This window comes from Monomorium pharaonis, chromosome 7 (genome assembly GCF_013373865.1).
Source record: "Monomorium pharaonis isolate MP-MQ-018 chromosome 7, ASM1337386v2, whole genome shotgun sequence".
NCBI classification, from domain to species: Eukaryota; Metazoa; Arthropoda; class Insecta; order Hymenoptera; family Formicidae; genus Monomorium; species Monomorium pharaonis.
In genome coordinates this window covers 3,438,079-3,452,306 of record NC_050473.1, presented here as the reverse complement: position 1 = coordinate 3,452,306, position 14,228 = coordinate 3,438,079, and the positions used below count along the sequence as shown (strand labels likewise).

Genomic DNA, 14,228 nt, shown 5'->3' with positions numbered 1-14,228 from the left:
TGTTACGTTGTCTTTTTCATTTTTTATCGAAAAGTCTACGGATGATTCACGATCCTCTTCCTTTTCTTGTTTCAGCAGCCGAAATTCCTCAAGAGGACGACCGAGGAGTTGGAGCCAGCCGGTGGTGCTAGTGGCGATGGAGGATTCGGCGAGCCACCGGTCAAGCTACAATGCACACAAGGGCAGCATCAGCATCAGCAGGGTCCGGGCGGCGGCGGTGGCGGTGGGCCTCATCACGGCCACGGTCAGCATCAGCCTGGAAACGGCGCGAACTCGACGGGCCCAACAGGTCCTGGTGGCGGTGGTGGCGGTGGCGGTGGCGACGGAAATGAAGGTCTCACCAAGTTCCAGGTGCAAATCGTTCAGCAGCTGGAGTTTACTACCTCGGCAGCGAATAACTCGCAAGCTCAGGCTATCTCTACGAACGTGACAGTGAAAGCGCTGACAAATGCGTCGGTGAAGAGCGATCTTTTGAACTCCTCATCACCGAAGCCAGGTGCGGACACGTCTGCGTCGACTGGGTCGAGGCCGCAGCCCGGAAACGGCAACGGTCCCGGAGGTCCTAGCGGGCCCGGCGCTGGTGGTGGTGGCGCCGGTGGCGCCGGTAGTAGCGGTGGAATCGGTTGCGTTGACATCGGTAACCTGGTTGAATGTAAACAGGAACCCGACAACGAGTTTGTGGATCTGGAACAGTGCGCCGCGGCACTCGAAAAAGATGCCGCGGCGAACGGCACCGGTTTTCCCGGCTTTTCCGATTTCATGGGCGACGACACCGGCGACGAGATCATCACGTCGGACGCGTTCAAGGACCTCATATCTGAGATTTCAGACTTACATACGGAGTTTAAGGAATTCATGAAAGATTTTGATTTTGACGACAAGAACGTCGATACGCTAGCGAATAATGCCGCGGCAGCGGCCGCGGCCGCAGCTGCTGCTGCCAATAACAACAACAACGGTAGTAACAACAATAACGGGCTACCAACTAATAATGGACAGATCAAGATCGAGGACGACAAAGATGCTATCCATCAGCAGCAACAGCAACAACAACAGCAGCAGCAGCAACAGCAGCAGCACGCCAATGGCGCGAACAACGGCATCAACAACAACGTCGGCAATAACAACGGTAACGCGATGCCAGCTAACTCGAGTCCGGGCGCTCTTGGCTCCTCGCAGTATTCGCCTGCTCGACTTCCTTACTCCGGATTGGACTTTAAATCTGAGATGAGCCCAGCGGCGCAGACGCTCAAGCAGATGGCCGAGCAGCATCAGCATAAGAGTCAGCAACTGGGACTCGGTGGATTCAATCCTACGGCGGCAGCGGCTGCCGCCGCAGCGCGAGGCCCAGCCACGAGATCCCCTTACGCCGAGTTTCCCCAATTCGGCGGCGCTTCCGATTACCTGGGGAGTCCCGGTAGCACCGGCCCGACTGGTGGACAGAATCAGGCCACGGTTACAGGGACCGGCACGTACCACAAGAACAATGGCACTCCGACCTTCCAGAGTCAGCAGACTAACGACATGTTTGTCAGCTCGCAGACTCAGTTCGCTGCGGGCCTCGCGGATATGAAGAGGCCTCAGCCGACCGCGACGGGCGGCAAGCCCGGCATGTTGGGGCCAACCGGCGGTTACAAGCAACAATACTCGCCATATGGTAGTCCGGGTTCGATGCCGAATCACGGTAGCCCAGGATACCCATTGCCACCGCGAGGTTCGCAGGGAGGCGGACCTAACCAGACCGGTTCGCAAGGACCGTTCAATACGACTTCCACGCCGCCGAGACCTCCCTCGGGACCCGGTACTTCTACCTTGCAGATCAATCAGGCACAGCAGCTGCACATCGGTAACCAGATACAGGTAAGTGGAGTAACTTTTTCTATTGACGAGATATCTCGAAAACGAAACCTCGTATGGGAAATATGTTTTCTGCAAGTTACCTTTGCGTGATAATGATTTGTATCTCGAGGTATTTGAAAGAAAGAAACTTTCATCATATATCATGAGTCACATTGTCTAATTATAATAGGATCGGAGATTAACTATAAAACATCATACATATATGCCTAAACAAAATATATAATTTCAAGATATTAAAATGTTTGTTTCTTATTTCCATTTTTTTAAGTATTTAAAAATGATGTAAATGTTTACAATTAACATCTTTCTCAAAATAAAGGTTTAATGATAAAAGATATTTCAGCTTTAAAATTTTTAATTTAGATCTGAACCTTGTTCGAAACTAAAACATTAAAAAATATTTAAAAAAAGAGATAAAAATAAACATTTTAATATATCTTATGTAAAATTAACTCATGAGTGTGAACGATCGCAAAACGTACATCATATTTTATAAAAATCCGTCTGGGTCATGTACCACACTTTTTTAACTTTCAATTATTATCGGGATATAAATAATACCGTACATCTCCAGTTAAAACTCAAGCTAATACAAAACTCTCAACGGAATATTTATCTTCCTCAATGAGAGGAAGGAATTCTGTATCGAGCTTTCAAGATTCAACGTAGCTACTTCTCTCGGTCGGTTGACGGCCGCTGCCAATCGCCGCCGCAATCGCGAGCGATCAGAACGAGGCAGCCTAGTGAGAGCTACTCGAGCCCGAGCCGAGTGATATCTGTTGCGTCGCGACGACGCGTCTATTTTTGTCGTCGGCATCGCGTGGAGCATCGTTGGCGACGGCGGTGGTGGCGGCGGCGGCGACGTTGTTGGTCGTCGATGAAACGCGATGATACGGGGGTGGGGGAAGGGTAGAGGGGAGCATCACGGCGTCACGGAGGCGCCGCGACGCGCAACAAGTAGTCTCGTTCCTCCCAGCGGCGGCGGCGGCAGTGGCGGTAGCGGACCTCTTTGTAAATTTTCCCTCTCGCCAGAGTCCACCATCCCCATTCCCGCATCTCCCTTTTCCCTCCCCCCCTTCTCTCTCTCTCTCGCTCTCTCTTCTCCGCGCCGACGCTTCCGAACGGCTTTAGGGGTTGGGGAGGTGGACAGCGAGAGATTGCGCATAGCCGGCGTCGCGACGCCACCGCCGCCACCGTCTGCTCGATTTAACCTGCGCCTACAATCCGCGTCAATACGCTCCGTGGTGGTAGTCACGGGGCTGCGCTCGTGACAATATGCACGTGACGCCGGCGTCGATGCGCGGCGTCGCGTCGGCGATGAGATAGTCCCCGTACTGCGTCTGTTCACTTCGTACAAAAGATTTCACCTGAACGAATGAAAAGGATCGGCCGCGCTCGTCGATACGCTCGTCGCCGGGCTGAATTACATAAGGGTCCCGATTCAATTCGCCACGTTGTCGATGAAGGGAACTCCACTGAATAAAACTGTCAACGGAGATGTCCACGCGAACGTATCTCCCGATGTATAAACAATGGGAGCCGATCGTTAGGGAAGCTGACGTGATAATCGACCTCGATTTCTCTTTCTCTCTCTCTCGTGTTGCTATTTATCAACCAGAATTAATAACAATAAGACAATTTAATTAATTCAAAACTTGTTTTTTCTGCCGAATCAATGAAAAAACATCTTAATGTTGATCTCGCGTATCTCCGGCGAAAACGATTCTGAGCAAACCGCATAATTCGCGATTCTCCTACGGGTCACGGAAACTCGCAGGATCATCCGCGTCCCTTTCGCGTCAATCCCGGGGGAAACTTGCTGACCGAGAGAAAACGGTAGTTCTCCAACGCCACGGGCGAATTTTACCTGGCCACTATAAAATCCCTGGTCCATTGTGGCGGCCGCTCGGACAGATCTTATCTGCTCCAATGGATTTGGACTCGGAAACGCTCCCGGTCGTTCGCTCGAAAGCACGCTGCTTCCTCGTAAATCACGTTAGGCGGCGCGTATTTGCATATCGATGCGTCGAGGAGGCGAATGAGCCTCCTCCTCTTTCTCCTTAGCCTACCCTCCACTATTCTCTTTTCCTATATTCCTGTCTATGGGCATCTTCTGCTTTTCCGCGCTCAATTCCGTCGCGGATCTTTATTCTTGCGCGGCCGCCGTGATTTTTTGATTCCCCCCGAATCGACATTCACAATCTTGTTTACAGATATCCCTCCACTTATACGTTTCGAGACTTTGATTATATATCGGAATTGATCATAAGTCATATAATATAGCATTAAGTATGCTAAATTGTCACTATATGTAATACATATCGTTTAAAATGACATACAGTGTTGTTTAAATATATTATAAGCGAAACATTTATGTTTGAAAAATAATTATTTTATTAGAGCAAAGTTGCTAATATAGGTCGTGTAAAAATACTCCTTTATTTCTCAGGAATTGCATTTTATCAATATTGATAAAAATGATTTGCTTAGAGAATTAAAAAGGTAGAAACTCATACATTCATGGCTTTTTTCTATATAATAAAATTTGCAAAAAAATTCTTAAGAACAAAGTTATACGTTTTTGTTTTTTGCAAACTGCATATTGAATGATAATAAGTTTTATTGATTATATTTGATTTCGCAAATTTACAGCGTTATATATACATACATATGACATTTCTGATTATGGCAAAATCAAAATGCATTCTGTATTTATCAGAGTTGAATAAGTTAACATTTTAAAAGTAAATTAAACTAAATTAAGTTAAAATTAATTTAGTCAAAACCATCGTCAAACTATTGAATGATGTAAAAAGATTCATCCGAATAATAAAGTTATGAATAAATACGATTAAATAAGACACAAATTAATACTGTGCTTATAAAACAATATTGTCGAAATCGCGCATATTGATAATTCTAAAAATAAGTTGAAATAGTCGTAACTAGAGGGACACCTATAAATATAATCGGCGGCGTAATCAACATCATTGGCACTAGTTCGACATCAGTATGTTATGAAATTCCCGCGATTGGCAGAGATTCGCTGTACGATAATGGGATCATCATCCGCGATACGGTGGTTATAATTAATCATGCTCCGAGAGGGCTTCGAATCGCGGAACTCCGCCCGCGCGGCTGTCATTGCGGATCGATGGGCCTCGTCTCGACATCGAGATATTTTATCGAAGCGCTCGTAAAAAAAAAGTAGAAAGATAAACGGTTATTGATGTTGAAATCTCCGCGTCCGACAAAATCACCCTCGAATAGTCGAGTCGTAATCGCGGGAATGCGTGTGACGTAAGCGATATCGGTGATTTCCTTCTTTTTTTTTCATCGCTCTCAGCGTCAATCTCTCTCCGCACTCTTCCTCCTCCTCCTTCTCCTCCTCCTCCTCCTCCTCCTCTAATACCGGGAGAGAATTCTTTTTGCACGTGTCGACGTGTCACTTACGCGGCACAGTTCGGAAACCGAGTTTCGCCTCGGACCCACGGTGCCGCGCGATCGATTTGCATACCCCCGGCAGGACTTTCCCACGTTCTTTCCGTAACCTTTCGTCACCAGACCCTCCGAATTGGTCGTCGTTATCAGGACGAAAGTCCACCGAGACTGCTCGTTTATCGCGGAGCTCCCGGAATTATCGTTCAAAATGCGACGTCAGGTATTCGTCGAAGTCGCAATCACATCGACCAATTTCTCTCCTTATGAATGTATATTACACATTTCAAAGGAGGAGAAGTAAAATTGCGCGGAGGGACGGAGAATTAACGCGATGGCCAGGATTTAATTAAGAATTCGTACCGCCCGATACCATTTAACCGCCACCGTCACTACATAAAGCTCTAATGTCGCTCATTTAACGACTGATGGAATAATTCTTTATTTATGCGTCACGTCGGATATGCAATGTACAAATTTAACCGAATACCAGTGAAAAGCGACACTAGTATCGTCGGCATTGGGCGGTTGGGGGAGGGAAAGAGCTACATATCGAAATGCCGTGCAAATCAAACGTGCCACGATGTAATTCGTAAAACTCATTCGGTAAATACAACGGGATCGATACGATTTGCGAGGCATCGCCCGTTTCCTTCCCCCTCCGTCCCCCTTTACCCCCTCGTTCATCCCTGCCGTTTGGCGAAAGGGTGTGTGTATGTTTATGGGCGTTAAGCGGGTTTTCGAAACATTCAACCGCGCGTCCGCGTACGCTCGCAGCGAATATTAATTTACCGCTAATTACGGGAATCGAAAATGGTGACCGTTACAAACAAACGCGCGAGCGCTCAGTAAGAATTTATTACCGGTGCTCGTGATAATCGCAGTGATGCATTTTGATGCGCTCGCGTCGCGCCGATCGATTCGCAACGGAGCAAACGGATCTCGTCACCGAAGGTATCTTCCCTGCGCGAGGAGAAGAATAACGCGTGGAATGGATCTCGCGGAATCTTCTTCGTATCGCGAGTTATGCTCGGAATTTCACGCAGATGAAAACGCTCTCAGTGGCGTAACTGGCGAGGGTGCAGCATTTGCCCGTCGCCACCCACCGCCCTTCTCCGCCTTTCCGGTGAGCTGTACAAGTTTATGATGAGGTGAAAGTTGATCAAAATGTTAGCGGAAACTACTAATCCCGCTAATTAAGCAACTCCTCCATTTAAGTCATATCATCCAATTTCTGTGTTTCTATCGCGTAAATTCCGAAGCGATTCCATGACGTTATTATATCGTCGTGAAATTAATTCTTGCATACTCTCTAAATTTCGTAGAGTGAAACGTCACTTTAAACGTCACTTTAAAAGAATGGGACTTGAGCTTATGTAATTATATTTGAGTTTTATTGTTGTATTGTTTTCACACTCTGATAAAAACTAAAAATTACTTCTATAAAGGCGTCCAAGGGAAAAATTTAGAGACTCTCCTCTCTTCAAATTATTTATTTATTTTTTATTTCTAATTTTAATTAAAAAATACAACTTTACTTTTGATTCTAAATAAATTTTTATTGTTACATAAAATATTGAAGATGTATTTAAGATAAAAAAAATTGTCACATATCTTATTTTGTAAATTTTATTGAAAGATTTTCTTTAATTATTTTGCCGCGGTTTTTTTATTTAACTTTAATTTAATATTTTATTTTTCATAATTTTTAGCAATGTTTCTCGTACAAGAGATCTTTCTCTCTCTTCTTTTCTAAAGTTTTTTTCCTAAGAAAATAATCAAACTTTAATATTATTATTAATAATAATAACAATATTAAAGAACTACACATTTTGTTCTTAACAATTGTATTTTGTTTATACTTCATGAAAAAATTAAAGATATAATTTTTAAAATCTGACATTTTTCTTATTCAAAATCAGAAATGAAAAGATATTCTAAAATATCTAAAAAGCTATTATAGACTCTTCTAGAGTGACAACAAAATCATTCGACAATTACAAAACTCAATTTTTATTCTACAAGATTTCGAGTGCACACATCGGATCTGACGTCCGGTAGTTCAATCGATATCCTAATTTAGACAGCATTGACAAATGCAGATCAGCGGCAATAATTCGGCGTCGAAATAAAGCAGGTCGACCGCATGCGGTTAATAACCCTGTGCTCACCTATGTAAAACAGCGTTCGCGGGTTAATTGACGAAATATTCAAATTATCCGCGTTTCGGGGCCCCGAAGAATAGTCGCGTCGCGCATTCGAATGATAATCGTTGCGCGCACACGAGAATGTACGTCTCCTCTTGTTCTTCTCCTCCTTCTTCTTCTTCCTCTTTCTTCTCGTTGACACCTTTCCCAAACGACGGAACGTATCGTCTCCGTTGAAACGATCGGTGAGATATGCGCGATCGACCGGAAGGGTGCGACTCTGCGACGAAAGGGTTACGGATGCCAACGACGTCAATCTACATATCGTAATGAACCCGAGAAGGGGATGTCGTTTCCTTTTCGCTTGACCTTCATCTTGACCCTGTACAAAGTCCACGCTCCTGCCACTTTGCCGCTATTGCCGTACAATCGACGTCATTCCCGGTTGCCTACATTGGTAGGAATAGATATTAGTTGACAAAAATAAACTGAATGCCTACTTGCTACATTTGTAATCAAATGTCATGGCTACCAAATGTTGAGTGAATGCCAATTAAATGTAACTAAAAATAATTTTCTAAATACTTAGTAAGTATTATCAAACATAAGAATATTGAGTATTACCAACCGTATGATAATACTAAATGTTTAGAAAAGTAAAATTATTTTTACTTATATTAACTGAACATTTTATTAGCAGTATTTTACTCGACATTTGGTCAAATCTTTTTCAGTGGACATTTATTTTGCCAAATAATATCTATTTGTATTAATGTAGATTATCTTCAAGAAACATGAGTAAGAAAAGGATTGAAATTAAAATTGAGAACAGAGACGCAAATTAAAACACTAATTTAACACGACTTAAGAATTTTCCAATGTCAATTTAACCCTAATCCTGAACACATGGATTTACGAGTCTAACACAAAGTAACATCTGGTCGTAATTGTAAATCCAGCACCTAACCTGTTCGCTTTTTCTCCTTAAGGGAAACAAGTAAAAGACCCGATACTCCACAGCTATTAAGATCAAAATAACGCTGAATGTAGATGTGACTTTTCTATAAGTAACATTTTGCTAATTATTTATGAAAAATGGCTTTTTTGTCGAATTAACGAACTCTAAAGAATTTTGACGAATTGTTTCTTTTCTATTTAATTATTATTATAATGAAAAAATAGAATATTTACGAGACTACGGGCGAAAATCGTTACTTGCTCCAAAGTTTACTAAGATAAGTTCACTAAGATAAAATATTCAGTAAAGTATGTAAGTTAAAATAACTACGAAGTCTTCAACTACAGTATTGAATTTTTTTTAATTTTTGTAGATTTTTCTGAATACTTTAGGTAGAGAAAATACCGTTGGATGTGACAAACTCATGTATTCTGCAAAAGATTCCCTAAAAAATATGTTTGAGATTAGGATTAACTTTGTATGCGTGAAAAATAAGTTTTGATTAAAGCAGAAAATTTACAAGTCACGTTAACAAAATTCAACATAACAATAAAAAAGATATTGTATATCTTCAATCTCGGTTTAACTTATATTTTTCTAATTCTCAGAATTAGAATTAAATGTTTCTAATCGATATAAGTGGGCACAGGATACCTCAATCGTTAACAGGACTGTTTTTTTTGCCGTGCAAGTCGATCGGCGAAATACTTGGGCGTTGATTCACGGTCCTTGCCGCTCGCCGATAAAAAAAAATGTTACGCTACGCGTCGATACGTAGAGATATCCCTCATATTTTCCCAGCTATAGCGAATGTAATACATATATGTACATATATATTTGTACACCATAGGCGGTGACGCGAACTATGGAGCGCGCAACACGCTCGAGTGTAACGTTGTTCTCAATTTGATTCTGCACCGCGCGCGTATCACTTGAAACGTGATTCGATAATGAAATAGCACTCGCCCCCGTCGTCGAGCCGATTTTCGCGCGTACGGTATACCTCATATTATTCGACGCACAAACGCGAATGCGCACCGCGCACCCCGGACGCCGTTAATTTGACGAAACATACAATTGACTTTTAACCGCTCGCGCGCGATGAAGAAGATTTCATCTCGACGCGCTTTCGTTCGTTGCATATAGCGTGCGTTTATCTTCCATACATGAAAAATCATTTAAAGAAATAGTTTTATCTTATTTTTACCTTGTTTCTAGATTATTTGTATATTTGTCTTCATTTTTAGCTTTATCTTAAGATAAAACATTGTCTTGTTCGAATTACCTTCCTTCTATATTTGCATTTCAACTTCTTTATTTTCATATTGATTCAAATCCAAATCCAAACTTATATATCAAAAGAGAAATATTTTTTGTCAACGTTTTCAATTATTTGAAGAACTTTTGCTTTTAAGAAATTAAGATTTAGAAATGAAAATGTGAATATATCGTTTTGCTCAACAGGGAAGTTATATATTAAATTTATCTAGATAGAAGATTATAATTTTATCTTTTATTCACATAAATTTAAAACTAAATCTTTTTTTATCTAAGTATATTTACAATTTGTAATTATCTCTATCCAAATAATTTCCAGTTACCTAAGCATAAAACTATAGTTATACACTTTATCGCTTTCGAATCTTATTCGCTTCTTAGTGTTGACGTGCGCCTACCTTTAATCGGTCCGATTAATCGGCCAACAGCGAATTACATATCCACATAAATAACCGCGTGGGCACATTGCCGCGGATACTCGCGGTGAGTTGAGCACAACGCTCGGAAAAATTAGCGCTCGTTGCGCGACGACAGGCGATTACGATAAATCGTGAATGGCGTGGCGTACATACATAAATTAACGCTGCGCTCTTATCGAAGAAGGACGCGCGACGACGCCGCGCCGCGCCGTCGCGTAATCGCCGCATTGCAAATTGCGACCAGCGAGAATTGCCTCGCGCAAGCTGCGCAATTCCTAATCGTGCTGAACGCTTCCACGGTCGTAATCGGTAAACGAGCACTTTTCCCGTAGCGAACGGAACGACGCGTATGGGCAGACGGATACATCGCTGGCACCGACCATCCGCATATGCCGGTCTGGTCTCGTATGTAATGTCCAAAGTCTTCGCGTGCATATTATAGATTCATAGTACACTGACATAATTAGAAAAGAAAAAAGACTTCTGACATAAATTGATTCTTTCTACTGAATATAGAATGATTTTGAACATAAAGATAAAGTTAAACTTGCTTATTCGGTCGGAACTAGAAATAATAAATTAATAGAAAAATTATATTTAGCACATCCAGATCCGTTGCAGACTGAATTTCAACTTTATATATAGAATAATTTATTTAATTCAACTTATATATCAAGAAGTGGTTTGGTTTACAATTTTACTTTAATCATATGACACATCCGCATTCATCTCTTATAATTATTTAACTGATTAAAATTTATATTAAGAAAAAAATGAGAACTTGACAAAATTTTTCAATTTGATTAATTGATTGGTAATTCTTATATGTATTATGTATTTGATAAAATATTTACTTGATTTTTACAAGTGTAATATTTTTTGTGTGCACACAGAAGTTTATTTTAAGTAAATATTACTTGTTTTAGATAAATGAGTATATATTTTAAGATTATTATCAAGAAAATATTCCGTGTAAAGATAACCATTACTTATAAGAAAAAATTAAAATTGAGTGGAACCTAACAGAAAAAAACTAAAATTCGGTAATCGCTTTTCTTAGCACTACAATAATATTTTTCTGTATGTAACATATATATGTCGGCACACATAAATTTTCCTCTCATTATTTCTATCTTATTTAACATAGCTTTTTATGTATATTTACGTGCTTGTTCTTTTTTATTTATTATTTTTTAATGCTTATTACCCAATTTTTATTTACAGAATCTTATTTCATTTTCTCTTATTTTTACTTCAATTTTTATTTTCTTTTCTTATCCTAGATCCTTGATTACTGTATAGATCCTTTGCCTCTTTTTTCTCTTCTTCAATTTTGTTCCTTCTCTTTATACAACTACTGCAGTATATTCCCTTTAACTGTATCTGAACCATCGCCCTTCCCCATTGATTCTTCTTATTGATTCATTGTTACTAAAATTGAGAACGCTCGGTAGACGTCTATATGCACGACGATTCGATGCTACTAGGGTGCGAATTATTCATACCCGCTTTGAAAGCTGCAAAATTATAGTTTACATCGATTATGGTTAATACACTTTGTCGCGCGTGCGTTACGTACGCGGCCTATAGCGCCTTGGCGAGCAGCTTGTGATTTTACAGATGCGCTTGTCGATTTTCACGGTATAAACCGATGGTGCAGTCGCCGTTTGCACACCAGCGCGATCCAGCATAATGTACAAGGCGCATTCCACAGTGCTCGTACATACCGCGCTGAAATCGATATGCACGTTCCCTCTGCATTTGCAACCCACATCGCGCTGATCCTGCACATACTAATCTATCTCTCGCTCGCCGATTGACCGGGTGTTTTCGTTTTTAAGCGATTGAGATAACGCACGCGAAATTAGGCGGCGTTTGAAACGAACGGCTTTGTCAAGATATGTCAAAATTTAAGAGATTTGAAAATAATTTTGGTTGGACTACCAAAATAATTACGTAGGACACTCAAGTACGATGAGCAATGCTGCAAAAAGTTTCCGCTGCCGAAGCACCGCTATATTTCGCGAAGCGAAATGCGAACGAAAATTAGTTTTACGTGTTTTTTCGTGAAATCACCCTGCGATATTGCGTCCGCTTGAGCGCCACATCGAAAATGACCGAAAATATTGTTGGGGATTCATTATTTTTATACCAGGTGAAAAAACGTATTAATCTCTGTTTTCCGAATACGGTTCAATTTTGCGCGAGAAATGAAATTCGACGATATGCATGCTCCCCACGGGGCGCAGCCCATATTAACGAGGTACAAATAACGCAAAGCGCGCCCCCGAACTCCTCCCCTATGCTCCGCCCGCATAATAATCTCCGCGCGTCATTTCACTTGAAATCCGCGAACAATTAGCAGCGTAAAAATAATGTCGAAACCTATCGTGCTTGGTTGTACATAATCGTGTACTCAGGGACAGATGTCATCGAGTCTACTCATTACGCGAGTAATTAGCTTCGAACAATAAAAACACGCGCGAAAGTATTCCCTTGGAAAAGTAAACGTCTCTTTCGTATGTGTCCCACATTTACCAACTATCTTTTTTTTCAGCGCATATTCTCCTTGTTGTAAGTTTATTGTTGCGATATGAACACATCTTACTAAACGAGACTTTATTCTCTCCTTGTGTTTTTCACATCCACTTTCACTTTATTATTATGAATACATTATAAATATACTGAGAAAAAATGTATATTGGTACTCTCTAAATTGCAATCAGTGTTTTATCACTGATTTGCGGTAGTATAATTATAATTGTAATGATTAGTGAGTATCTACTTTTAGTGATTTTTACTTCAGAATTAATGTATGATCAGAATTAGTGTATGATCACTGAAAAATCAATGAAATTTATTTCATTGATTGAGAAGTTATACGTATCACTGAAATTAGTGTATTTTCACTGATTTCAGTGATTTTCCACTGATTGTAATTTAGAGAATAAAATGATAATTGTTAAAAACTCTATTCTATAAAAAAATGTTTATGTAAATTATTAGAATTTTAATACAGTAAAATATTAATATAAAACAAACAGTTTTATGTAATAAATCACAATTATATCGAATATAACTATTTCTTAAATATTTGAGCAGTTTACGTACTAACGTAATAGGTATAATTTATATGGTTAAAATAATTATAAATATCTATATGATACTAAGAAAACCGCTGTATGAATTATAGTTAAATTATGCCATCTGCGATCTTTTTTTTTCTCTTAACGTATATCTTCTCAGACGCACGCAATACAGACGATTTTTCTCGACGCTTAAAAGAAAGGAAGCGATTGCAAAAGATCTCGCCAAGTCGATTAACATGCACGATTTTACAATCCGATGACGCGTGCGCGCGTGTGTCAGTCGTCATCTTCGAAATTGGCGTGACGAAAATTCGTCATCGTCGCGCGGGTAGGTAAGCATCTCGCCCGCGGCAAGGACGAGATTCCCGCGCGCGCGGAGGAGAGCACGCGTGCACACGCGCCGACGTGATGATCGCCGTCATTGTTTCGCCGCGCTGCCTGCCTGCGCACGCTCGTGTTCGCCGAGGCGCCTCCGCGCCTCTCCCGTCCGCGCGAATCCGGTTGACTTGCTAATTTTAACTCGACCGTGACACCGCGCAAGTGCAACTATATCGCGTGCGCGCGAGCGAGCGATTGTCTCGCGTGAGCAAGAGAGTCGCGATTCTTTTCCTTCTTTTTCTTTTCCTTCACGCTCGTTTCGTCTCCCACCGGCGAAACCCGCGCGAGCGCGAGCAAGTCGCCCCGAGGTTGTCAAGAATTGAACCGGGTGAATATCTATCGAATATACGGCATGACTTGCGTGTACACGGGGTGTGCTGTGTATATGTTAATCCGCGCAGCGGCGAACTATGACTCGCGGAAATACTCCGCGTGGATGTCAGTACGCTGTTTGATGTACACACCGATGCACGTGTTCCTTGGCCAACGTCCTGCGAATGATACCGTTGCCGATGCGCGCTATGTAATTTTAGGAGGATTACAAATCCTACGAACGTTCTACTACGTGTATGATGTATACACGGAGATTTAGATTCATTCGCGAATATGTAGCAATTTTTTATAGTTCTAAAAACGATCTTATTGTATGTATTTCTTTTTG

The 14,228-nt window shown here is 41.4% G+C and overlaps 1 protein-coding gene across 4 annotated transcripts in view; it reads left to right on the top strand.

Annotated features, from left to right (window-relative positions):
* LOC105839070 (neurogenic protein mastermind) overlaps positions 1–14,228 on the top strand; it is a 263,604-nt gene that overhangs the window by 159,806 nt on the left and 89,570 nt on the right. For 2 of the 4 annotated variants that reach the window (XM_036289572.1, XM_036289574.1), the window contains exon 2: positions 79–1,860. In XM_036289572.1, the coding sequence (XP_036145465.1) occupies positions 79–1,860 (1,782 nt within the window). Of the gene's footprint in view, positions 1–75; positions 1,861–14,228 lie in introns of all 4 variants that reach the window. The other 2 variants (XM_036289571.1, XM_036289573.1) reach the window with 1 other exon arrangement.